The following is a 27,719-nucleotide window of genomic DNA, read 5'->3' as shown; positions in this document are numbered from 1 at the left end:
CCTAAATACACCAACAGATTTGCGACGATCAAAAAAAACAACAACAACAACAGCCAAACCAACCATCGTCGTCTAAATTTATAATTCTTTCTCTCTACACACAGAAAAAAAAAGAATTTTGTATTTTCACAAATTAAATTAGCTACAGAAAAGGCTTAATGCGAAAATCATTCACACCTTTCAGAATAACTATAATAAGAGACACACACAACATATTATGCCAAAAGAGTTTCAATGTTTTTACAATGAGAGCAAAATCTTATTTAAAGTGTTAACTTCTCTTCGTGAAATCATTTCATACTTTGCCGGCTCATAGTCACCACACGAGAGACACACATATTTTCATTATATTCCTCCATATCCAAAGTTGTCATCTGCTAATCTTTCTTTTTTATATTTTATTTAAAAAAAAAAGTTTGTCGGTGAAACAGTGAAAAAGAGTTGGGTAAAATTTTGAGATTTTTCTTGCGTTGGAATAAAATCAAATCGGTTGGCAAGCGCGGTTTTTTATTTTCGATTTAATTTTAAATGATTTTAATCGTAATCTGAACTCGATTACCGGTCGAATAGTTAATAAGATGAAAGGATTTTTGGAATGAGATTTTAGAATTATTTTTTTTGTAATTGTCTCCAACGAGTGCATTTTCTATTGTGTGCAATCAGAACAATTGAAGTGAATTTTTACGTAACCACAACGCGTATCCTAAGAAGAAAGTTTCAAATTATTGAATTATTGAAACGACAAACGGACCAAATACAGCGAAAAAGCTGACAAAACAAATTGAATCCGAAAAGAAGAAAAAATAAACAACAACAAAAAATGTTGTGCCCAAAGCCGTGCCACATTTTAATTTTGCTGCTAATCAAATCGACCATAATTTTCGGTGCACCCCAAACGGCCGACGACGATGATCGCGTAATATCACACGTTATCGATCCGACCAGCAATGAGACCGAATTGTTTACGTTCGATTCGAACAGCCATGATGACCGGGTCGTTTCGACCGTTGTCGATATGAACAGTTCCGATAGTTCGAAATTGTTCAATCAGTTTAACATCAGCATGGAAGAAGTTATGCGACGCATCAACAAGCAAGATCAGACGAATTCGCATCGGAATGTGGACGAAATGGAAGCGCAGGTGAATGATAATAGCGATGGGAACAAGGATTCGGCGGAGAGGGGGTGAGTGATTTTTTTTTTGTATTGTCTCGTTATTTAATTCGACATTTTTATGCTGACCTGTTGAGTGCTCTAGTTTGTCATTTGTTGTAAAGTGAGGGTGATTCTTGTGTATAGCCAAAAAAAATTGTCACGATGAATGGTAGTGACGCAAACGAATTCGGTCTTTTTCCATTTTTTTGATGTGCTCCGCCGATGTTCTTTCACATTTTACCGTAATTTTCGAAGAGCTACAGAAAGGTGACTCCTTTTCGATGTTCGAAGAGTAAGGCGGAATTCGACAATTAAGCTCCGTTTCCCATTGTATTCAGACATTCACCACAAGCTAAACAATGGAAAACGCAGCATAACTGTCGATCCCATCGAAGCAAAATTGCACGTGTTTCTTCGGCCTCAATTCGTTTAACGAAAAAAATAATTCATTTCGGGGCTACGACAAAATAGAGCAACTGAAGTCTGTTGAAAAGAAAATGATTTTCCCCTATTGGGTTCAGGTTATGGGCTAGTGTTTAAACAGTCGACTAGTGTTTATGTAGATACAAAATCTTGTACTTCATTTTCTCATGTGAAAGAACGCTCGCTTATGTCCTCTGTCGTTATCATTGGCTGACCATTTCTAAGAGACTCAAATCAATTGTTTGAGGTAATGTTCGCGACAAACCGAATGTGAAAGATTTTAAAATTTATGGAACTCGATTGTGTTAAGTTTTGTCAAGACCGGCAAGACTTTCTGACTAATCATTTGTAGTTAGATGGCGGCACAAACAGAACATTTCCGATTTTTTTTTGTCTCTGTGAATGATGAATCAAACAATTTTTAATATTGCCAGTCCATCGATTCGGCTGGTATCGATACCATATATCCGACATTAAAATACAGCTGGACCAACGTGAACTTTTTATTAATTGTCAGATTTCATGCAAAATCGGAAAATTTTGGAAAATTCCTTCGATTTCCTTCAGAGAACGAGGAGTTACCGAAGTTCGAAAAATTTCGTTGGAAATTGAATTCCATTGAAAGGTCTTTTTGATTTGTCGGTACAATTTACTTTAACAGCAACTTAACAAGCTCGAATTGGGAAGATGTCTTCTTTTGTTTACAATTTACCGATTCATTTCTTCCCGGCCGAGCTTGATTAGTCAAACATCAAAGTGAATCAATTTCTCTGTAGGATCCAAGCATGTACGAGTGTCCTTCAAAATCAGATATAATATTCTCTAGCTAGAAAGCGAACTAAAGCCCATCAAAGCCCTAAAGCCCTTCATATAATTGCACGTAGAAGACATTTCGCAAAGTTCGTTGATCATTTCGAAATGTGTAACCGGAGACTTGACTCAGACAAATATTTTTCATTTTCGAAAAAACCACACACTTGAGTCTGAAAGTGGTCACCAGGCATTGGTCAACCGTCATTTTCATTAAAAACGAAAACTGAACCGAAAAGAAAAATACGCCGAGTATTGCACATAACTCTACACATTGAGTGGTATGGATGTAGCAAACCAAACCAAAACAAACAAACAAACGAAAAAAACGAACCGAACATGCATTTTATCAGAGAAAGAGAGACAAACAAATGAAAATAAAATATAAAAAAAATGGGAACCGAAATCTTATTCAAAAAGTATTATGTTCTCGTCGCGCAATCATATTTCAATTTGCCGGCTAGTCAACACCACACGAAAAATCACTAAAAAAACACTATTCAGATTCAGTGTGGTATTAAAACACATTGGTGGCTGACCAACTCTAGAGAGAGAAAAACTTTTTTGAATTTTTTTTTCTACATTTTATCGGAACACAATTTGTTTTTTGTTCGATTAAATTTTGTGTGAAATTTTGTCGTAGCATCAGTTGATAAGTGCTTGATAAGTACGAACACTAAGTGCGTCCAAGAAACTTCGAATTTTTAAATTAAAAGAGAAAAATGTTCGACCTAATCAAAATTGTGCTAAGTGCAACCGTTGCCTTTTTTCTGTTCAATTCATTCGCTCAAGGAGCACCGTCGATCAACGATGGTCAGACCGTGCATAATGATGAAATCGTTTCGACTGTTATCGATATGAACAATTTCAATACGTCAGCGATTTTCAATCAGTTCAATATTAGCAGGGAAGATGTTGAGCGACGATTGAATCGAATAAATGAATCCGATGCTGATGAAGATGACGGGTCTAGGCGGTAAGTTTATCGTTTTTAAATTGATTTGGAATGTTTGATTCAAGTGAAAAAAGTGACTGAGTAGTTTCCATCTACTCAAACGATATTAAATCAAGGGACTGACGACTTTCGTAAACCAGTGATCGAACTCTAAGACATTGTTCGATGCAGTTGGAGTTACAGTTTAAACGGTCAAATCTTGTACTTCATTTTGTTAAACGTTTTCTAATATGAAAGAACGTTCAACTTGAGCACATCGCTTATGTCTGCCGTCGCTGTCTATAGCATATTATGGCTGAACGTTTCTAAAAGATCAAAATCAATTGACTGAGTAAATGTTCGCGGCATACCGAATGTGGAAAATTCTAAAATTTGTGGAACTCGATTGTGGCAAGACCGGAATCTGACTATTCATTTGCAGTTAGACACAAACAGAAATTTTCCGAATTTTATTTCGGTCTTTGTGTGATAAATGAAACGGGTATCTTAGGCACATTTTCTAACATTTAACGAAAAGTGAACAATATCAAGAGCAAAATATGAGAGAATTGATTTACCTGCCCGTCATTTATTGAACAGTTTTCGTTTCTAAGCGAAGTACCACTTACAGACAACGTAATTGTCTCCCAACCGACGCAAGAATCTTTAGCCGGATGTTTAAAGCTTTTCTTAAATTCAATCTCATTCCGAAGAACAGATCCTTCCAAATCACTCTACCTTCTTATCACTTTTTTTGGGATAGTTACAAGCACTAAAATGTGTTTGTCTATTATCGTGTGTCTTAGAGTTGTCTGTAACCAAAATATTCCAACCGTTTTCAGTTCGTTTTACGTCACAAAACTCAGAATGAATTTGCTGTCAGAGTTCACCCAACAGTTCTACATTGACGTTTACAATTATCTTTTCCTTGCATCATTGATTCTTACTCGGTATCGCTGTAATTGAAACAAAATTTAATCAAACTCAAGTCGCGTGAAATTCGCAATTTCAGTAAAATTTGGATAGTTGGAAAAAGTAACCGATTGTGCTCTGGTTTCCTTTGTAGATATTCACCACAGGCCAGGGCCCATTTTAACGAAGCTAAATTCGCTAAAATTCCTTAATTTTTTAGACTTCTTTTTGATATTCTACAAGAAAGACTAGACAATTGAAATTGACTATAAAACTCTTGTGGAAAAATGAAGTGCTTGAATAGGAAAGGAAATTTAAACTCCCACTTTTGTCTGCGAATTCAATCGAATTCATTCACAACTGAGAAAATTCTTAAAGAATTGGTTAAGCGAAGCACTGTGTAACCGGTAAAAGTCGACGACTAAACATCTGTTGTTGAGCAGACAACATCTACAATTAATGATGATCTCTAGCTAGGTTGCTCTTATCTTCCAAAACGTATGCTAAATCGAAAGAAGTACTAGATCAGGTATGGAAAATTACGCGATACTCACAACAAATGAAGTAAGAGATTAAACCGTTTCTAAAAGATAAATCAGACTAATATGTTCGACATTCGACAACTTTAACTAAAAGATGCTGGAGAAATCTTGGAGAACAATATGTCTGCCCTTGCCCTATTATGAAACCGATTTTCTTACGGTTTTGGGTTCAGTTATTTGCTGCACTGCTCGCAGGTTACGATTTTTTTTATAGGCGAAAAGTTAATTAAACAATCAGCTGCCCGACTTTTCAAGTTCAGCTAACTAATGACGCGACTATCTACTTGATCTGAAGATTTAAACCGAATTTAACGACGTGTAATTTTCACCTTTACCCGAAACTTACGTTAAACGTGACGTGTTATTGATTTACCACTCGTTTGTCGTCATTAGTCATTTCAATCTACTAATGTTTTTTACTAAAATCAAATTAGTTACTGCCTTCTCATCGCCTGACAAAACGCACGTATATATCGCCCAACTCGTGTTCGTACACGACCATTGTTAATGGCATAGAAACAAAAAAACCAATTTACACTTTCCGAATCGTTGCGTAAATCATCGATGACAATGTCTTTAAGGTGCTCATCTCATTGACAGACAAGACAGATGATTTTTCCGGTCCTCTCTAATATTTCTGAAATTATTAAACATCCGGACTTTAACATTCACGACGTTTTGTTTCGTTCGGAAATTTTTCTTCTCTCAAAATAGACCGTGTGCAGTATAAATAATTTATTTTTAATTGATGTAGATTATTATTCTGTAGAACAAAAGTGTAAACAGAATATCTGAAAAATGTTTGCTTGATTTTATATCGCACTTTAAAAGCTGTAATTTGAATAAAAATAAAAGGATATCCGAACCATTCTAATTCATTCTAATTGGATTCTTACTAAGATTCTAATAAGTGGGATGGCATCGGGATGGCAACAATATTTTTCAATAATTCCTATTAAAAAAATTAAATATTTTTTTCAATGGTTTTCATGGTAAATCTTCTTTTTATTGAAATATGAAACTTTTTTCTCAAAATCGCACACGCTCTATTTTAAGTTTTTTCTTCTTCATCTTCTTGTATACCCGTTTCTCTATACTCGTGCAACATAAAATCTGAAATTAAAAATTATCGCCAAATTTTCTTCTCGTATTTATTCTGGTCTTAAGAAAATTTGCAATTCTTTTTTTGGCAGTTAATAATTTACTGTCGCCAAATCGTCTCTCGTGCATGCTCATGCTCATTCTCTTTTTTTTTGCGTCGACGTTAATGTGTTTCGTTGGTTGTTGTTGGTTTGTTTTTGTTGAATGCGAAACATGACTTCACATGAGCATAATTATAATGAGAGTCAAGACCAAAAGTGCACCTGAATTTTCGGTGTTCGTCTTGTTTACCACAACAGAACCACCAACAACAAAGACGAAGACCAAAAAAAACCTCCTCTAATTCTTTATTGCGTCTGGTGTCTCCACACGTCTGGAGATATACGTACATATGTTCTGTGTGTGCATTTATTATACCTCACCTCTCCTTTTAACGAGTCGTTATACATTTTTAATGATTCCCTTTTTCGATTCTGGCCTCCAGTTATGTAGCCATAATATAAAGTGTGATCGAAAATGAAAATCCAATTCTGTGGTGCACGTTTTGCGTTTCGAGAGATGTATGTACGTACGCGCGCAGAGGGCTCCAAATTAAAAAATTATTAAGTCGCAACTACTGGTATTACGAGCAGCAATTTTTTTTGCCTCTTCTTTTTTATGATTACCTTTTCGTCTTCACGTCGTTGTTTGAGTATATGCCAAAACGATGAATAAGAAGAAAGCAAAAGCAACCAAAAAAATGCGTAACCGACCGACTGAATTTGATTTATATTTCGAAATGGGGCATTTTAATGGTAAAATAATTGAATGGACCGCGAAATTTTATTACATTTTCGGAATGGACGTTATGTGTTTTTGGTGCAAAATATGTTGAATTTTACGCGGTTTTCAATTTATTATTTCGATATTTTTATTGCCGTTTCGTTCAAAAAGTGCTCGGTTTGCTGGCTACAATGTTGCTTAAAATTTACCGAATGGACAAAAATTATTATTTTTAGATAATTGTGGCACATACCAACGAGAGAGACTGGTGGTAATAATATATATGAGGCGAGGCATTCTACATACGACGACAGTTTAAAATGAAATTGCATTTTCATGAACACGTGTAGCACTCTGCAACTGAGAGCTCACAGTTGACTGCCTCAAAGTTGTATCGCTAAATGCGATGCAAAGATAAATGCAAGGATTAACGGTAGATCGTTGCTGTAGAAATCTTCAGGGTCTTGTACCTCGCCTTAATTCTCAGAACGTTCTCACCAACTGGCAATTCTGGTCCTAAATGTCGTCACTCTGCTCTGCAGGTTTATTGGCTCGAATCGCCAGTCCTAATAAACTGTAGTCTCTATGTACGTTGTTCCTCTGCAGGATCTGTTGCTATGCAAGAGTTTAGCTTTTGAGGAGTTTAGAGTTTTACTTCTGCTTGAGTTTTAGCTCTACATGAGACTTAGCTCTGCAAGATGTCTTGCAGGAGATTCAGTTCTTCATGAATTTTAGATCTGCAGGAGTTTTAGTTGTGCAGAAGTTATGCAGGAGTTTTAGTTCTACACGAGCTTTAACTCTGCAAGAATTTTAGCTCTGCTTAAGTTTCTGTATAATTTTAGCTCTGCAGGAATTTTAGCACTGCAGGAGTCCTAGCTCTGCAGAAATTTTAGCACTGCAGGAGTTTTAGCCCTGCAAGAGTTTTAGCTCCGCATTAATTTTAGCTCTGCTTAAGTTTCTGTAAAATGTTAGCTCTGCAGTAATTTTAGCTCTGCTTAAGTTTCTGTAAAATGTTAGCTCTGCAGGAATTTTAGCCCTGCAAGAGTTTTAGATCTGCAGGAGTTTTAGCCCTGCAAGAGTTTTAGCTCCGCATTAATTTTAGCTCTGCTTAAGTTTCTGTAAAATGTTAGCTCTGCAGGAATTTTAGCCCTGCAAGAGTTTTAGCTCTGCAGGAATTTTAGCACTGCAGGAGTTTTAGCCCTGCAAGAGTCTTAGCTCTGCAGGAATTTTAGCACTGCAGGAGTTTTAGCCCTGCAAGAGTTTTAGCTCCGCATTAATTAAGCTCTGCTTAAGTTTCTGTAAAATGTTAGCTCTGCAGGAATTTTAGCCCTGCAAGAGTTTTAGCTCTGCAGTAATTTTAGCTCTGCAGGAGTCTTAGCTCTTCGAGAGTTTTAGCCCTGCAGGTGTTGTAGCTTAGAAAAAATATAAAAGCTTCATTTTTCGTACATCTTGTTCATAAAGTTGGAGCCCTGCTCATAATCTAAAGCTAGCTCTAGTATAAAGATCAAAACGTATCACAAGAATATGGAGTTAAATTTGTAGAGCCTTGTCTTTCCAGTTTGAACATACTTGCCATGGAGTTTTGACTTTATCTTAAAATGTGTAACGACCCAGTTAGATATAGACTTTGTTCCACATTCAAATCCCAATCAAGGGAATAAAAAACTCAACTGAAATTGAACAAATGGATTCCACTAAAATCTCTTCAAAATCCACAATCTATCGAAAGTCTTATGTGAAGCTGAAAACATTCAACGTTCAAGCGCGTTCTTCTCATATTATGTTGAATTTTATCAACACCGAAACACAACGTTCAACTGAATGAATGCACTGTGATGATTGTGTAAATTGGTTATATGTTCATACAACGCTCATAACCATAAATAGAAAATTGAATCTTTTCATGAAAGACTACGATATTTTCGTCTGGCCAATGTCTAGTAGCGCTGGTATAAATGAACTTTTTGTAGGTCGATCGAACATGGATTTCAGTTTGAATTAAATAAAGAGAGAAAAAAAAACCTTTAACGGCATGATCATGACTATAAATTTCAGTTTTGGAATGCAATTGTAACCAGTTTCGTCATTTTTAAAACAAAATTCTAATTCGAATAAAATTTGAATTTACAATTTAGAATCGGGCTGTCGAATCAAAGTAGTTCAACGAACGTTAGATAAACTCTTAATTTTAATGGACTGCATTTTTATGGGCTGTGTAGACTGTAAAGCCGATAAATTGAGAATGGAAAAACACATTTTTAGAAAATTCCTCCAGTGTCATTGGCTAGACCAATTAAAATTCAAGTTTTAGTTCTTACACAGTAGGCAGCCGTCCGTCGTAGAATTTTATGGCTGTGTGTAACCGGCGACATTAATTGTATGTACAACTAGGTTTTACGTCTATTCACATTTTTTAGGAGAAGAAATACGGACCGGTTAGGTGTGACGGGTCAACTCTTATCGTAGCCACAACGCTAAGAACTGACTGACAGTTAACGAACGTTTTCATGTTGTTACATCGATCTCGCACTTTGTCGACTGTGATTTTAAAGCAAAAATCTGCCTACCACTCTTTTCATGCAAGGAAGAACAGAAAGGTTACCGAAATCCGCACAGTTGACGTCAGTGAAATTTAGACATGAACTTATTTCTGATGATCCATTCATACAAAAAAAAAGTCTTTATACGGGTGAAAGAGTAACATGGTAGTGGTAAAACCCCGTATAAAGATGTATGAGCTGAGCAGTTATGTTTGCATGAGTGGACCAGCAGAAAAACAGCTGACGCAAATGCTTGTCTAAATTTTACTGTCGTTCACTGTAGAAACATCGAAAACTTGTTGAAATCTATTGCGGAACGGTTATCACACTCCGACGAAAAATAAGTTGCAACGAAGAGCACACAAGCAGTGAGAATTTCGTCAATGCAAAATTATCGGTCTGGCGATCTTTATTTTCATGGAAATTTCCACTTAATGAAATGAGCGCGAGTGCTGCTTTCCCATTTAAATTGATTTACGCGCACACAAAATTAGTGGTTTTATCTGCAAGCCGTAAACTACCTTTGAACATGCGTGATTTTCCTTATTTTTTTATTTTTTATTATTGTGCTCGACTAACTGTAATTATGGTGCACAGCAACTGGATAAATGTACTTAACGCTGTACATAAGTGACTAACATTTTGGACGACACAAAATACACTTGTAGGTCGAGGGGAAAAGCACTGGACTGAAAGTTAGTCTAATAAATTCGCCAATTCAATTTGACAGCAATTTCTTTCGATTTGAAAACCAATTTCCCAATAAATGTGAATGAAAGCATCCAGAAATTCAAGGCTGGTAAATTGCAAAAAATTCAAGTTCTAGCAAATCTAGACATTCAACAGTCCTAACACAAGTAGCTTTGCTTGGGTGGTACGGCAGTATTTGCAGTCTTTGCGGCTATGTCGTTAATTCAAAATTAAATCCTCTCGGTAAGACAAAGACAGAGTCTACTAGTTTGGTTTGGTTTTCTAATTCTTTTCAAAACGTCAACGTCTGATTTGTCAACGTCTGATCAAAGTACTTCCGTCAACAATCTAAGATAAATTTATTCATTTATTTATAGATACACTTACAGGCGACCGCCCAATTACAAGTAATCTGCATTATCAATCGATGAATTCAGATAGAGGCCAGACATTTTTACTGGCCCGACCATTGTATCAATGTTGCTTGTTGACAGTGGTAAACTCTGCAAGACCATCATAGTATGATGTACTATCATTGAAACTATCCGTATATAGGAGAACGTCGTTGGCCTGTAGAGGCGCCACATGATGACTTCATTCTACGCGTTCTAAATATTTTCTTGTAAAATAACTTCACTCTGGTAAACATCCATGAGATGTTATAGCAGTGAAGTAAGCTCACCACAAAATAGGTCTCTGAACACGGAAATTAGTAATTTTATGACGAAATGTACTAGAAATGTAATAGAATCATACACAAATCTGTTACATTTGAGCTAAAGTTCCCTGTAGCGACGCGGAACAGGCCTAATTCAAAAATTTTCTTTTGTTATATTCTCAAACTTGATAGAAGAACAAAACACAAATTTCAATTAGGTCTCCTTCGCGTCGCTATGTGTAGCTAAAGTTAGTCATCAAATTCCTTCCGACGATCCGACTCCCAAATATGAATCCATTGACCTGTCCCACAAATTGCACTAGCGGTTTTCCCCTCTTCGTGTAATTCTGCTTCAAACAGCAGTAACCGGCCGGCAGCCAGCAACAAGATGTTTCAGATTCGGATGGGTGTGTTTCGAGACAGCATCGAGACAAAACAAAAACAAAAGTACCTACCCAAGCATAACACATATTTTGTGGCTATATACACATTATCATAGTATAGACTCGTGTGTGACATCAAATGCATATGTCGCACTCTCGTGTTGGACTCTTGTGTTCGAAAATGAATGGAAGACGACTTGAGTCTATAAGTAGACATGGGAAAAAATGGAAAGAAAATCTATGGAATTTAAACGTTAGAATTAAGAAATTCATTTTGCAAAGACTCTTTTTTGTTATCTGGCCGTTCGAGACTGTACGCCTACTTAAGATATAATTCCGAGACGGGTTTTGCGCTGAACACCAGACCAAAAAAAAGAAAAATTTCTTTTTCGCAATCTTTTTCTTTTATTATTTTATTGTGCGCGAACATAAAAAGGTTGGCTAGACTCTTAGACATTAAAAGATAACATGCATAAATAGAGGTAACACTCTGTGACAAGTTAACATGTCGTCTGGATATTATTATGCATTTTTGCTGTGTGATGATGAATGTTTGCATTTTAATGTTAAAAATAGAAAAGAATGTGCTCGCAGAAGAGGTTCATTAAAGTGTGTGTACCTGTAACCATCTCGGAGTTTTTTTTTCTTCTGTGAAGTAAAAAACAAACTACAACGAGATGAACATGCATTAGAAGGTGATTATGATGTAAATCAGACCTCGCACTCAAAAATGGCGTGCCTTATTAAGGAAATAAGGAGGTTTTTTAAAAAAATAAGGAGAAAATAAGGAATTTTTCGGTTGAAATTAAGGAGAAAATAAGGAGCTTGGAAGTAAATTTTTGGGTAAAAATCTTGATGATTTTTTATACGCACACCCCCTGCACGCTTTTTTAGGCTCATAATCAAAAATTACGAAGTTTTTCAAAAATTCCCATACCCATATTCAACGATTTTACACTAATTTAATCCACTTAAATCCACTTAAACGCAATGGGCCACGTTCAGAAACGAAACGTTCATGACATCTGGGTAAACTTTCACGACCAAAGTACATCGTGAGAAATCTAACCTCAAAGTTAAACTTGACAGCGTTAACTCAACGAAACGAATGTTCACTCAGTGAAGAATTTTTCGTTCCTGAACGCGGCCTATGAATTACCATGGTTTAATAGTAAAAGTTAATTTGAAATTATTAACCTTAGCTTACCGCTACTTTCTTATACCATGTCAATTGTTTATTTTGTGGACTGTGAATATTTACGTGTAAATATTAATACAAATAATCCACACAACCCACAAAATAAGACTATGGCTCTTTACAACATTCCATTGGTTGTAGGTCGTGTTTTGAACCTCAGGATAAAACTGTACATTTCTCAATATGCTACATTCCTTAATTTTCTTTTAGGTGAAGTAGAGATTTGAGGTCAGAATTATATCAAATTTGTAAACAACACAATAATTTGATCAAATGAATTTAAGTTTATGTAGGTCTTGTTTTTTTGTGTGATCTACCACCAAATAGTTTGTTGGGAAAGTTTCCCTCTTAGTACATCAGTGAAATAATAAAATAATGATTCTTCCCATAGATGACTTGGAACAGGTAGAATCCATTGACCTTTTCAAGCCTCCAACAGGTCGCACACAAGTGGCGTCCACCAAAATTTTGAAACTTTGGGACCCCCTCCCCCACTGTGCTCTATTGTCGTTAGATTGTTTCTTAGACTGACTTTTTGTAAAGTCGATGCTTTAACTGACTTAGTATGACCGCGCTTTTTAGCGTGAGACAGAGGCAATTCTTTCCAAACATTCGTCCGTTACCTTCAATTCTACCCTCCCTCCCCTTCTTCAACACCGCTCTTCCCATTGAGTGGGAAGGTAGCAAAATTACTGTAATCCACGTGGATATTTTTCTTCAGTAAAATCGACAACAAGGAACTACATTTCTATGGTTTGTTTACTAGCAGTAGGAGATCGGGTGAAGATTTACGATGACCCTATTGCTCAGTATTCTGCCGCGCAGCGATTTTTTTTTATTATCTGTTATCCAAAAATGTAGTTTTCTCGTCAAAATTATTGAAAAATAAGGAAAAAAAAGGAACTTTTTCAAAAATAAGGAGGAATAAGGTGGTTTTTTCAAAAATAAGGAAAATCAGGAAAATAAGGAGTAGTACGACCCCTGTGTAAATTACCTATTTATTTTACCATCTTCTTAACGTTTTTCTGCTTCTTCTTCTTCTCATTTCATCGTCGATGAGCATCGTTTAAAGCAAGGAAGCAATTTACTGTTTCATATAATATAATACATTATGCACAGTCCAAGGGTGTTCTTATTTAATTTCACTATACACACACTCTCTGGCCTCCATATAAACAATAATTTTATCGCAGAATCGCAGACGGTATAAAATGGTTTTTATTTACCTTTTTGTTTCGTGTGTGCGTTTTGTATAAATATATACAACAGCTAGCATAATCCATCGCGGTGCTGCTGGGATACAACCAACAATATATTGCAACGTGTGACTATTCAATTTAATATACCAAGTGATTGTGACATAACTTTATAATGATGATGTCTGATTATCCAGACACAGACGCGCGAATGAGTAAAATTATCTTTTTTTTTCTTCATCATATTTTCATTCATTCAATTATGGCTAGCAAGATTGGACCGTGCGTTGTTGTGGGTTGTAGGGTAATATAGACGGACTTCTTCTGGGATTTTGTTTTTGTTTTAGTTTCTTTCACGATACATTGCGTCCTTGTTTGGAGATTTTTATTTTGTCTAGAGGGAGGTTTGTCGTCAGAGCCGAAGGCGAGGGCTTATAATCCCTTGTGAAAAAACAACAATCTCCAAACAATTACGTAAGGTATTTAACTTGCGAAGCCTTGTGAATATGAAAATTATCGCAAGGATTTTTTTTAGAGAATGAGAGGTTGGCAGCACGAGCCGACTTAAAAAGTTCTTTTTTCTACTTTTTTGGCGAATGAGAGATTCGAACCGGAGGCGAGACTTTTAGCATGCGTTAGGAACAGCGTTTTTCTTAAATGACGAGTTAGGAAAAAAACCTTTTTTCAACGTTTTGCTTGTAGTAATACTAGACAAACAATAGTTATTAGTGTATTTCGGGCTACAACTCGCGAAATTGCCTAAAAACAATCGGCCAAAACAGATACACAAATAACTATTGTACGGTATTTTCATGTAAGGGGTCGAAAACCCGAGAAAAATCTCGAAACTCCCTCATTTTCGGCCCGACACATGAAAAATAGTATGCATCACTCGGGGCAAAAGTAAAAAAATTCAAATCGTGTGATTGCCGCCCTTGCCTGCGGCGCGGGCTGCAAACTTCACACGTTTGATTTTTTTTTACTTTCGCCCCTTGTTATGCAAAATACTATTTCGCAATTCCGGTCCATCATCATCACCTTTCCATGCATCCATTTAATGTCGTTTTGAAGGTATTTATTTCACAGTGCGTTTTTGATTATTTTTTCGCACTTGGGCTTTTTCACATTTTTTTCGCACGCTACATAGCTTAGTACCTTTAAGAAAGACTAAATTTTATAAATAAAAACTTTGCACAGACCAGGATTTGAACATCCAACACCAAAATTCTTCCAAACACCAAGCAACGACCATAGCCATTCGGCTACAAAGTCACACAATTATACAGAACGTATTGTTGAAGCGTACATACTAAGCATTGACTACTTGATTTTATTTAGCGCGTCTCTATACATCACATTGCAATGTGTATATAGTGCAGGTTGCTTGATCGTTCAAATGAATTCATGTTTGCATGTGAATGTTTGGTAGAAATTTTGGTAATATTTTGCATTGGAAAGGTGATTATGGCCCGAAATTGCGAAAAACGTTGTATCTACCACGGTAGGTATGCCTTCATACCTACCTTGGTAGATAAATAACTATTACATGCTTTTGTTTTCCCTTGGGTCGAAAAGGACTAATGACACAACTTGAGAAAACAAGAAAAAAATTTTCGGTTTCAAAAGCACGTAAAATCCACTTCATAACTCTCCATCAAAATGATAGACTCGGAAACACGAAACTCTTCTTTTCAACTGTTAATCCTTTGTCATGTAATAGTTATTTACATAACAAGGGATAAAAAGTTGAAAAGTAGAGTTTTCGTGTGAATTTTGTTGATCCGAGGCGAAGCCGAGGTCAATAAACACATGAAAACGAGACTTTTCAACTTATATCCCTAGCTATGTAATGGATTTTACATGCTTTTGGAACCTAAACTAAATTTCTTCAGTTCTCAATACCGATTACATTTCGTTTTTAGATCCATTTTCTTGATTCCCGATCTTCATTTCTCATGCAGTTCCTCTTTTCCGATTTTAGTTCCGTAGCTCAAAACTGTTGCTAAAATTCAAAATCGATCACGTCGTCACGTTCATCTCGACGGTATTCCTCAGATGTAGGAATAGCAACACAGATTTTGTACACAAATGGTGGCGTTGTGTGTTGTATAGGTTTCGATGTTTCCAGTTTAAAATACGCATCCGTTGGTCACAATGTCGTCTGTAGTTCCGCTGCAGCCGATTAACAAAAGAAAATGCAGTGCAGTTATTGGTGTAGCAAGTATTTAGAGAACAGTTAGTTCTGTCGATAGGTAGTGGTGACTTATTTGAATTCAAATCTCTCCAGATACCTGCTGCACCGACAACGGTCCCGTTTCCATTACCTCTTAAATTTTTCTTTTGTGAAGCGGCTGCAGTGGATCCAAAGAAGGCATTGGGACCAACGAAGAAATTTGCGTTGTTAACGCTACCTTCTTACACCATTACCTCGGTTTATTTATCGCTTCGGTATAACTGCAACCCGTAAATAGTTGTTCACATCGCAGCAGCAATCATTTATGAATATACTTAAGGTCCCAGCTTGATTTACTTGATATCAATTGATTCAAAATGCAGTGTCCAGAAATAAAAGAAGACACAAAGTGCACGACGGCCGTATAGTAATGTATAGTATATACCATCCATCGGCTTATAACTCCATTTGTGTATGCCATAGCCATATACCATGTATGCATATAACTATAATACGACAAACATTCAATTTCATTTTCATTGTCAAGGTTATCGTTATTATGTCTATGTTGGAAACATATTAAAACAAATCTGATGCAATTAAGCATTCCTCATTTGTTTATTTGTTTTTTTTTTTGTCTCTGTTATTCTGCGCGACGACGAAGCGACGGTTCTCTGGTTGCATTATATAAATGTCAAAATAATAAAAATGGAAATGCGTTTGGGGACTATTCAGAAAACTTCACCAAAGAGATCTGCACAGTCTCGCCGATGAAAGAATTTAATTTCTTTGATTTGCAATCCAATTGCATTCGTACTTGCAGCTTAATTAGACATAATGCAATGGGAAATGAAGACAATGTAACCAGAGGTTCGTGAAAATAAACTGACTGATTAATAACAGTCGGCGGAATTTCAATAAGGTGACCTTCACGAATGGTGTATGGTATCGGTAATAGATTGCAAAAATTGAAGCCAGAAATTCTGTGAATTAGCCAATTCATATGTGTAAACTGTCGTCAGCCTCTTCGGGCTTGAATTGGATGGATAAAAGGTGTATAAAGGTTCTTCTGAATACTAGATGTAACCCCAGAATACATCTGCGGACGTCCATAAATGACGTCGTCAATTCAGTGTTGACAGACACTGTTCTAGCTCAAAACGTATCTTTTGGTTTGTCTTTCCTTCTGTTACGTCCATAAAACGGGGAACTGGAACATATAACAAATGAAGGGGCGCGAAACGTATGAAAGAGAAGTTAAATTTTCGAAGGTTATTTACGTGGGTCGGTCAAACATTTGACACTCCAAAAATCCATACTTATCAATGATTTTAAAGCTTTATGGCAACACTGAAATGTGAAGGTCATATACAGATGGGAGGTGGGTTTCTGGCGAAACTGTAGAAATTCTGTACTCGCTGCACTCGTATTCACCCGAAACTTGGGTTCCGTATGTTTTTCTAGATTTACATTACCTTCGTTGGCTTATATACTTTGGTGGGTAGAGGCGGATCTTTATAGAAATTCAACATTTTTATCGTGGGCACGAATGAATCTGACAGGATTAAATTATGCATTTCCCTAGTTTCCAATTTTACCTCTGATTTGTGCTGCTTTTCAGTGAAAATTTTTCTAATTTATTTTTTCTTTCTCAATTACAGGCAATTCATCGAAATCTTTAAACAAAAGATCATGTCATCAGTAGACAGACAAAACAATGGCACGCATGACTTAGCTGACGATCAGTCGTCAAATACCATTCACAATGTGGCCTTCTATCCTGTTTGTAAGTTCAGCGCACACGTTATTTGTCTTACGAGATAGAATATTTTCTACTTCAAATAATTGAATTGCTTAGGTTCTATGAACAATGAAACGTCATGGCTGGCAGATAATACAGCGAAATTATATTTTTCAACGCATTTATTGGCCAAATTGGAGCCGAACACTTATTTGCACAATGCGAAATTAAGGTGAGTTATCTTTGCCCAATTTTTCTTCCGTTAACTTCTCTTCAATATTGTGTGTCCATCACTTAATTGACATGTTTCCTGTCCCATTCTTATGTCTACGCCATGGTTGCATAGTTCAGACACGAAGTCCAGGGCTTGTTATTTGGAATTTTTATCCTGAAAATTCGGAAAAAATCTGACAAAATCCCGAAAAGTTTCTAAAAAATTTCATCGAAGCTTTTCGGAGCTTTTTTAGAATTTTTCGGAAATTTTCCGAATTTTCAGAATCAAAATTCTCAGAAATTTGTCTCTGACCAAAGGTTATTTAGTGCAACTAAGTCTGCTGTCCATGATACTATTACAAAGCTTTCAGAAATAGAAATTTTGTACAGATTTCCAAGCACTTGCCAACGAAATCGTTAGGTAATTTTAAACAAAACTTCAACCTCGTCAAACAGTCTCTTGTACTGACGTCCTCTCTCTTTCTCTCTCTATTCCATGAGCCTACCTATTAAACACCTTCGTTAAGCCAGTCGAAAATGTTTCATATTTAAAGAGGACTGGGCTTATGAACAGTTTACTCACCTTCATCACTCCGCATCCATTTCACGTATCTGCTAGCTGATCACTTGATTTCACCGTTGACGCCACATCCATATTCTCGTCACAAAAAATCCTCAAGCTCAACAAGACCGTACCGACCGTATGTTCATCGGCTCCAACAACTCCGACAGTGTCACAACTTCTCTAATCTGAGGGCCATGTTTTCTAATCTCTTTCATCACGCAAACCATCATTGCACTGAATTGCCTCTCCTCTCTCTCAATGGACAAGAATTTGAATCCAAAGTAGTTTTTTTTGACGTGACGTGTCATTCCAAAAAATGTTCGTCGCTTCCTTCTTCCTGCAGACCTCTTTCACCGGCAGAAATAATCACAAACAGCGCCATAGTTATCCACAGATTTACTTACAAACATTACAACTTTACAGGCTAAAGCAAAAGGATCCGGATCATTCCGAACGAACAACGCCGACACGTTGCGATGAACCAGTTGAAATAATTCGGGTTACCGTATCCGTATTCGTGAAACGTAGCATCAAAGGAGGTAATAATAGAACCGCTAGTAGTAGAAGAGCTAATAGTAGACGAGGTACGAACTCTAATGCCGATTAAGTCAAATTGGTTTGCCGTGTGTGCATTTCACTTTTTCTTTTGGATTTTTGATTTGATTTTTGTGGAGTTTGGCGTGCTGCATTTTACTTTTAAGGTTTTTTTTTACCAAAAAACAAAATCCCAACCATTTGAACACGGCAACAAAATGATCTAAAAGCAAATTCTTTTCTCTTTCCAAGAAATGAAATCAAAGAAACGAGTCTGCACCAGCTTCACCACACCGAAAAACAATAACGGTTGGATCGAGATCGATGTTCGCCAGGTGATTCGTCATTGGGAGAAGGCGTACCGCGCCAATACCAGCAGTCGTGGCGGTCAAACCATAAATGATCCGGTGCTTACCATTGATGTGGAAGATCAGGATCAGAATCCGTTGAAAGCGGGACTGTACTTCGAACCAACAGATTGTCAGGCATGTAAGTGTGCGGTGTCCTGCTTGTATTTTGATCTAACCAAATTAATCGGCGCAAAAATCCAAAAATTATGAAAAATTAGTTAGAGTTGGCGTTCCCGAGTTTGGGGGCGTAGCAACTCGAACCGTTTACGATAATTGTTAAGGTGCAGGTGATTTGAAGTAAAAAAAAACATATTGAGAAGCGAAATTAGGCTAGGCCGGGTAGTATTGGGATTGGATTGGCGTATTCTAAACATCAAAATGCGAAATTTTTGCTTAAGCCAATAAAAATCCAAAGTTCCATCAGTATTCAATCAAAGACTGAGTTTATAGTCCAATTAAGAACGGAAGACTTTGTTATATCAAAATAACGTATCGCATGGGTGTCTTCGCTATTAAAGAGCTTTTGAAAGCTTTGAACTCATTTTGTAGTCCAAAACACCGTATCCCATTGCTTGTGTGCTTTTGAGAGCTTTCGAAAGCTTTGATTTGCTTTTGGATTCCATTGAAAATTGTGGAATATTTTGGTGAACTGGAAAGAAATCTGAAAGCTATCGAAAGCTCTTTAAAAGCAAAGACATAAATGCGATTCAAAGAAAAGCTTAAAGCTCTTGAAAGTTCTCCGAAGTACATACACAATACGAGATGACGTGATTTTGACTTAAAATGACAACTTTACTCTATCACCTATAGTGACAGCAAGCAAGTGCTTTTCAGTCAAAAGTCGGTATTATTCCCAACAAAGCGCAGTGCGTACTGTGATTTCGTCAGCCTCCGTATATTTTCTATATTCATGTTAACTAGGAGCAGTGCTGTGGAAAAGCTCTATTGAATTCGTGAGTGCTACAGAACCTCTGAAACTTGAGTTCCGTGTGGTTTTTAGAATTCGCATAACCATCGGTGATTTGTATACTTTAGGGAGATCATTTTGGCGTTAATGTTTACTCGTAGTACTCCTACACAGATATGAATCATCACGTAATTTGAGATAACTTTTATTTCCATTAATTTCACGAGTGAAACAAGTCTCGCCGTTATTTGACTTATTTATCTGAAAAAATCCAATAAAAGTCTTAAGGCAACCAGCTAAAATTGAGATCTTTTTCATCAAAGAAAAGTCAAATAAATTAAACATTTCATCGCTACTGTACAATGACAAAACATAGCTGGAGCGAGGGGAATTTTATTTCTTTCATTTTGTCGAATCAATTGGAAATCTCATTTCGAATTACTCTTAGATCTATCAGTTCTCCAATTTGTCCACCCTACTTCAATCTTAATCTTAGCTGGGCGTTGAATTTCGAACGTAAATGGACATTTCGTATTTACGTAATTTCGTATTTACGTAATTTCGTATTTACGTAATTTCGTATTTACGTAATTTCGTATTTATGTAATTTCGTATTTACGTAATTTCATATTTACGTAATTTCGTATTTACGTAATTTCGTATTTACGTAATTTCGTATTTACGTAATTTTGTATTTACGTAATTTCGTCAAACACATGCTGAACGGTACTTTCGGATATGGGTATTATTGTACTCAAGCAACATTCCACTTAGCCGATTTTACCGTCCGGCACCGGTGTAACGAAATTACATAAATGCGAAATGCTCAGTTACGTACGTTAAGATTATCTTCGTGTAAAAATCAAATCAACGGAAAAGTGAAGAGACGGAACAAAATTGCAGCAAATTCAATTAAGAGATGACCTCGGTCAGAGCAGAAGACAATCTTCTTTTTAATTGCAATTTGATCCAAATCGTTTTTTTTTTCCTCTCTCTGTCTTCCTTTTCGTTTTTCTCTGGAAATATTTCTAATATTTTACTGGAATTCATGTTTCATGTTTTGCTAATTCCGTAAGGTGTTTACTGCATCCGTAAGGTAAAAAATTGTTTTAAAAACGAAGTTCATTAACTTTCTGTTGTGGATTAAATATTAAATTACTTGCGACAAATGACAAAAATAAAAAAAAAGTTTACTCACAAAATCAACGACGACGAAGAAAATAAATAAATTTCATTCACTTGGCAAAGCGTGCCATGTGAGCAGTTCTTTGTATTTTCCCACAAGCCTGGTTGTAGCGTATAGTAGCTCATATTATAATACACAAAGAATTGAATTACATAAAATTAATAAATTCTTTTTTTCCCTTTTTATTTATAATTAAAATGGAATAAAACAACAGAAATAAACGTTGTTTCGTTCATCGTCGTTTATTTCCATCAAAAGAATTTGTCAAGTCAGCGACTGTGTTAAATTAAAATAAATTAAATAGACGACGCGACTACTTGTTGCGCGGCTATAAAAGAAAGAACAAAAAATTGTACCGATGCACTAAATTAAAAACGCATTTCAATTGTCCGATGCACACACACCGTCCGTGGTGCGAAATGAATAAACCGCTTATTTCACTCATCCACATCGTATGCACAGCCCGCGCACGTGTGTGAGTGAGTGTGGTGTACTCCAAGTTGAAATTGTAGATAAAACATTTTGTGCATTCCATTTGCGTCAGCAGTACGTAGGGTTCCCAGACCGTAGTACACTTTGTGGTGTATAGGAAATGAACGTTTTTTTTCGTCGTAAATTGATTACAAAAAAGTTCATTTTCCCTCTGTCGATCCTAATATAGTGTTCCAGTTCGTTATAACACAATTGTGGTCCGCAGCCTCAACTGTGCTAACTGTTCGAACCATCTTCTCTCACTACATGTTACGGCGAAATGAAGTTTTTGCTCGCAATATCTGCTGCATTTTCAACGTAAATATCGATAAATGTGGACTCTTGGCTCTTGCTACTTCAATTTACAAACACATTTCATTGCGAACACTAGTCGTCTTAACATTCATTTTTGACGGTAGCGGCTATTTTTGACATCTAAGGGATCGAGGACTAAATTGATATGTTCCTGACATGGTCTTCGGCTTGATTTCTACTTACAAAAAACCACTCCGTTTTGCCTCCGTTTAGCTAAGTCACGCCTCTTTTCTATTGTCTAAAGTGTAAACAGAGAGAAAACGAAGTGCTTTTTTCGTTAGTTGAAATGAAGTCTAAGCTCTGCGCTAAATGCTTGAGAATTGCCAAAACGCATCACAATTGTCGGTCTCAGCAACACAAAATTGCTCGAGTGCTTTCGACCATGGCAAATGTTTTTCGTAATAGTCACGTTAGCTCTGAATCAACTCGATTTCGAAAATGGGTTTGGAAAGACCCAGTCTGTTACTACTAAGACAACTGCAACTGCCCTGAGTGTTAAGTCAAAACGCCGTATCGCATTGTCTGTGTGTTTTGGAGAGCTTTCGAAAGAAATAAAAAAGAAGCTTAAAGCTCTCGAAAGCTCTTTAAAAGCAAAGACACAAATACGATACGGTGCTTTGTCCCTCACGTATACGCTCTCATTATCCAAGAAGCCCAGTTTGGTATGACATCCTAATTTTGTAGCGCGTTATGGTCATAGGTAGCCAACATGAAAATTTAATTACAGTACTGCATGCTGTGTTCATTGAAATAACTAGAAATTCTAACAGACAAGCATGATGAATGAAATCTCCGAAGAAAAATACTCAGAAAAGAAAACTTTGAAGATCTGAAGCACAAATTTAATGACTCTGAGATTTAAAACTCTGCAATAAGAGATTCTCGAGTAAACGACGTTTAAGTTAATGAGTTGCGAGTTAGTAACCGATTCTGAAAACTGTAGACGTGAAGACTCTAGAGGTGAAGACTCTAGACGTGAATACTCTAGAGGTAAAGACTCTAGAGGTGAAGACTCCAGACGTGAAGACTCTAGAGGTGAAGACTCTAGAGGTGAAGACTCTAGACGTGAAGACTCTAGAGGTGAAGACTCTAGACGTGAAGACTCTAGAGGTGAAGACTCTAGACGTGAAGACTCTAGAGGTGAATACTCTAGAGGTGAAGACTCTAGAGGTGAAGATTCTAGAGTTGAAGACTCTAGAGGTGAAGATTCTAGAGGTGAAGATTCTAGAGGTGAAGATTCTAGAGGTGAAGACTCTGTAGAGGTGAAAACTCGAGGCGTGAAGACTACTTCTTCACATTACAGGAATTTACGACTCTGTAGTTGCTTAGTGTTAAAATATGTGATTAGACTCTCTACAGCTAGAGACTCCCAAGTCTCTTCCTAATTCCCTTTAATGTTGTTGTCGTTGTTGTTGTGTGTTTGATGTTCTTATAATTGTTTTTTGTTTTCGATTGCTTTAACACTAAAATCTCACATAACATCAGCAGAGAAAATTCAATTCCCAATTACCATTACAGCAACAGCAGCAATCCCATGGAGTTTCTATCGGGACGATGACATTCGGAATAGTGATGGACATAGCTCGTTGCCCAAGTAAGCCCGAAAATGCGACGACACCCAGTTCACATTTAAACAAAAAAACCCTCCTATCTTCCACAGCAATCCACGATTAGATATCAGATACAGCCGAAGTGAAACAAATGAACCCATACCGATCCATCGTCACACCCATAGCCATCATCATCGTCATCAGCATCGCAAAAATTTGAATCGATTCGACAACAGCAATTATCAGCGTATCGGCGCTGATGGTTTCGTTGCCGACGAACCGGAACGCAGAAACTTTCAATATGTATCGGAACAACAGTTACAGCATCGACAACGTCATTCGCAAAATAGAGAACAGCATCGGCATCACAATAACGACGAACTGGCTGAATGATAATTTTTACGGTTTTTTTTTGGTTTTTATTCCATTTCGTTTAGTTTTCATTTCTCTTTTTCTTCTTCGGTTTTTTCGTTTTCTAATTTTTTTTTCGTTAGTAAGAAACAATTCCATTTTCCTGAGCGTTAAGTTATAAGAGAAAACGGGGAAAGAATCGTAAGTGTAAGTTTTAGCAGAAATTAATGTTTCGGTGTGACTATGATGCACCGTTTTAGTGTAGACGAATACACTGTTAGATTTATGATGAGGCGAGAGGAGGGGGGAGTTTCCACTTAAGTTTTTTTTTATGTTTTACTAAGAGTGAGTCAGAGAGACGAGTGAAAATTATTTTGAATTTTTTTATTAATCGGTAAATGTATTAAAAGTGAACTAAATAAATGTGACGAATTTAATGACAATCACGAATTATCGCGCAATCAAATGCGACTTTCGTTCCGCCTTACGATCTCTCTCAAAATATATTTTTGGTGGCCCTACTGCATGTATAAATGTATAAAAGCAAACAACCCTTCGGTCCACAACGGCCAGTCCGATGCTGCTTATGACAGCTCCGAGAAAATGGAAGTTTTGCCCCTGGGTTAGTTATTGACAGAGAATGGCATACAAAATGGAGGCAATCCCATCTGTCATTCTCATGACATCTGTTATCTCTGTGAAGCACAGACATCTCTCTGTTCCTAATATCCCGAGACCGTAATCGGAAATGATTTCAAATTAATTGAGCCGCGGAAAATGCCTGCAAGCCTTTCTCGCATCAAAAATGTGCTAAATGTTTGAAAATTCGCGCCACTGGAGCTTAACAGAATCCTTTTTCGACACCTGATGTGCACAATATTTTAGCAGGACTTTCAACAGTCTGCCGCTTTTCTAGAAGTTTTCTTTGGTTCTCTTAATTATCTCCGAAAGATTTCGGAACGCTGAAAGTTCCGATTAACCGATTAACATCAAACGTACCACGGGAAAGACAAAGAATGAGGGCGCACCTTCATATATCAGAAATTGTACCACTAGCTTAGGATCATAGCTTAGGCTACATGTCAACTTTAGGTTTAACCTGACTTTAGATCAATATCACTGAATCAAGCACTAGAAGAGATTTTTTAACGGAAATTTTGAGTACTCTCTGTTCTCGTGCTTGGCTTAGTGCTATGCTCCAGGTCCAAGCAAGTCCGATGTCAAATGAACTTCAAATTTTATACATAGGTTTCGTACCGTGACCTTTACCCGGACTGAAACATGGGTTTGCAATCGACTCAATATTTTAAGAAATTTTCCCACGAAAACTGTCGGGGAAACGTCTGTTCGCATACGTAATTGAAGCAATTTTTCCGAAATAAAATTTTCAATAAACACGAGATGAATTCAGCCTACGCGCTGCAAACCAAGAACCAGAACAGAATTTAAACAAGGGGCCTGCTGGAGTGCTGGACGCAGTACTCAGAATTTCTCATATAAATTGAGGCGTTAATATTGGTTCAATAATACCACTGTTCTCCGACTTTCTTTACAAAATAAGGAGCATTTAGACGAATGTGTTCTGGTGCTTGGTTTCCAGAGCGTTGAATCGGTGGATAACTACTTTGTGTTAATGGAGCGACATTTTCAATTGACGAGAGATCAATTTTTTACTGGAAAATGACGGCACGCCTGTTCGACAATAATGACGTCAATATTTTTCAGTGCTGCCAGCAAATTTAAATCAACAACTCACCAAATATTGATGTTATGAAGTCAAATGTGTGTTCTACCCCCTAATCATTGGATAGGACACACATCGGACTGCATAGAACAAAGTTTTGTCGAATTATCAATGGTTTAAATTTACTGGTAGCACTGAAAAATGTTGACGTGATTATTGCATGATCCTAAAGTGACGTCATTTTTTCAGAGATAACAATCTCTTGTGCATGGAAAACATGGGCCCGTGAGCACATAATTTAGACGCAAAAAAGGAAAGTGTTTCTCTCTGACCATTCGATCGATTTGTAAATAAAATTTTGTAAATATTTTGAACAATTATTTATTTTTATGGTTTTTTTGCAACTATTTTGGTTTTTAGTTTCTAGTTTTAGAATTTATATTTTACACAAATATAATTTAAGGATGAGCAATCTATTGTCAAATAACTTGAAGATGCGTATGCAGTTGTTCCTATACACAAGCGTGAAAGAATTTGTCATTTTCGTTTTAAATCTTTTTAATTATATTTGTCTGTCTATAGAAACAAAATAATTTTGCTTGTTAGGTAGGCAAACATGTGCCACATTCGCCAGCAGTTTGGAGCAAAAATTATTTTCGATTGACAAAGTTTCGTTGCTAACATTTTTTCGCTTCGTCAAAATAATAAACACCGAAAGTCACGACGAAGCGTTGAGAATTTCGTTAAGTGTCAAAAGTGACATAAGAACAATAAATTTGATCGAAACAGATTCTCCGTCTGTTTTCAGCATACTGTCGATACACCAGTGCGTCCATCAAAATTCTCTTCGTTATTGTTTCGTTAAGAAATCAAAGAACAAAGTAAATTTTGGGCGAAACACGTTTTCGATGCCCGAGCTTAATTGAATTTCAATCGACTCCTCTATTTTATAAGGTTCTTTTGTGAAAAGTGAACGAAGATGCAAGAAAAAAAAAACTTTCCCTTCGTTAAGACGTCGTGTTTATTAGAGGAATTATTCGTCAACATTCAATTTTTGACAGTTTTAACAATACTACCCTTGTCGTAGATTTGGGTAGACGAGTAAGATGGATAGTTAACTTTGACTGTTGTCACTTAACAAAAAACACGCGACCTGAATCTCGATCTTAAAAATATTGAAATTTCACCGAACGAAAATTATCTCATCGAGCGGGACGAGGATTTTCGAAACCCAGCCCGAATTAAATTTTCGAAACCCGAAACCCGATGAAGCTGATACTTGACCCAATCCGAATTACATTTTTGAAACCGGAGAACCCAAAAGCCCAATAAATATAAATCGGGTCGGCTTCGGACCGGGTCTTTTTTACCTGGTAGCCCGCTCATCTCTACGTAGAAATCTTATTTTTCATACGCACGTGCTGTTTTTGCCTTGTTTTTTCCGCTTAAAAGGCCTTTAGAAAATTGCGTATTCTTGACAACTGGTCGAATGAAATTTCTAGTGAGAAAACTGCAGCACTTCCTCTCGCGTGTGGAGAAAATAGAACTTTTCTCATTCGAACTGCCACTTTGTTTATGTTTTCGAAAATGTTGTGGCGAATCCGGGCGAATCGATGTTTCCGAACGGATTTTTTTTATTCATTGTAATAATTGGATTACGTGGTTCTTGTGAAATATTATTTATTTTATAATTCCGAGCTTTCGGAAACAAACAGTTTCCTTCATCAGGGACTAAAATTGAATGTTTTACGGTGCGGTGGTATACAGCATTTCATTATCGTCAGTATATGCAAAAACTTCCTTATTCATAATATCGAATAGCACCGAGACCTCTGTCCTGATGATTCAAATTACGTGAAATAAATTTCCGGTTTTTCAACCACAGGATTCCAATGCTCCTCCACTCCAGACATTTTACAATTATTTCCGACCGACAAATGTGGCACATCGTCGCACTTAATTATTTATTTGCCTTTTATTTCAACTAACGATTTAAACAATATAAAATGAACAGAAAATGACAAGCGCTCCCCCGTTTCTGGCATGTATGTCTTATGAACCGAAGTACAAATCCAGAATTTTTTTGAATTCAAAATTTTTGTTGCTCTGCTGATAGCAACATTCATTTTCACGCGCAATTTCTATTATATTCGCCACTCTAATTTTGTAGTTTTGTGTACGAGTTAAGATTTAAATTTAAGGAAAAATTTTCTTTTTGTCTTGGAATTTGATTTTCTTTTCGTTTTTTTTTTAATGGATCAGAATCATCTTATTTAAGTTAATGTTTACATGTTCCTTATATACTAGTTTTTATGACGAGACAAAATGTAATAGGTCGCTGTAAGTGTAAGTTTTAGAGAATAAATTTGGTAAAT

At 36.6% G+C, this 27,719-nt stretch overlaps 2 protein-coding genes across 5 annotated transcripts; both read left to right on the top strand.

The window, feature by feature from the left end:
* The first annotated feature begins 287 nt into the window (after nt 1–287).
* LOC119075453 (protein anachronism) lies at nt 288–27,719 on the top strand. Of its 4 annotated transcripts, none has more exons than XM_037181893.1 (7): nt 288–1,185; nt 17,139–17,263; nt 17,336–17,450; nt 18,420–18,535; nt 18,783–19,015; nt 23,278–23,353; nt 23,420–23,843. In XM_037181893.1, the coding sequence occupies exons 1-7, from the start codon at nt 821–823 to the stop codon at nt 23,431–23,433; spliced, it is 1,044 nt and encodes a 347-aa protein (XP_037037788.1). In that variant the 5' UTR covers nt 288–820; the 3' UTR covers nt 23,434–23,843. The 4 variants fall into 4 exon arrangements, with proteins under 4 accessions (XP_037037788.1, XP_037037785.1, XP_037037789.1 ...); XM_037181890.1 differs by having other exon boundaries at nt 290–1,185; nt 18,783–19,019; XM_037181894.1 differs by lacking the exon at nt 288–1,185 and adding an exon at nt 2,865–3,364 and having other exon boundaries at nt 23,420–27,719.
* Nucleotides 22,091–23,259, top strand: LOC119075454 (probable pre-mRNA-splicing factor ATP-dependent RNA helicase DEAH5). The gene has a single exon (XM_037181895.1). It carries the CDS (start codon nt 22,665–22,667, stop codon nt 23,142–23,144), a length of 480 nt encoding a protein of 159 aa, XP_037037790.1. The 5' UTR covers nt 22,091–22,664; the 3' UTR covers nt 23,145–23,259.

The sequence above is a fragment of the Bradysia coprophila genome, unplaced genomic scaffold, assembly GCF_014529535.1.
Source record: "Bradysia coprophila strain Holo2 unplaced genomic scaffold, BU_Bcop_v1 contig_211, whole genome shotgun sequence".
Classification (NCBI taxonomy): Eukaryota; Metazoa; Arthropoda; class Insecta; order Diptera; family Sciaridae; genus Bradysia; species Bradysia coprophila.
Note: the sequence above shows the minus strand (reverse complement) of the source record. Positions and strands in the feature narration are given on the sequence as shown.

Excerpts from the sequence above, each read along its gene's own strand:
- LOC119075453 (XM_037181890.1), top strand. The coding sequence starts at position 821 with ATGTTGTGCCCAAAGCCGTGCCACATTTTAATTTTGCTGCTAATCAAA. Across the intron at positions 17,451-18,419 it reads TTGCACAATGCGAAATTAAG|GCTAAAGCAAAAGGATCCGG; the intron begins GTGAGTTATCTT and ends ACAACTTTACAG. Across the intron at positions 19,020-23,277 it reads ACCAACAGATTGTCAGGCAT|CAACAGCAGCAATCCCATGG; the intron begins GTAAGTGTGCGG and ends TTACCATTACAG.
- LOC119075454 (XM_037181895.1), top strand. The coding sequence starts at position 22,665 with ATGAGTTGCGAGTTAGTAACCGATTCTGAAAACTGTAGACGTGAAGAC.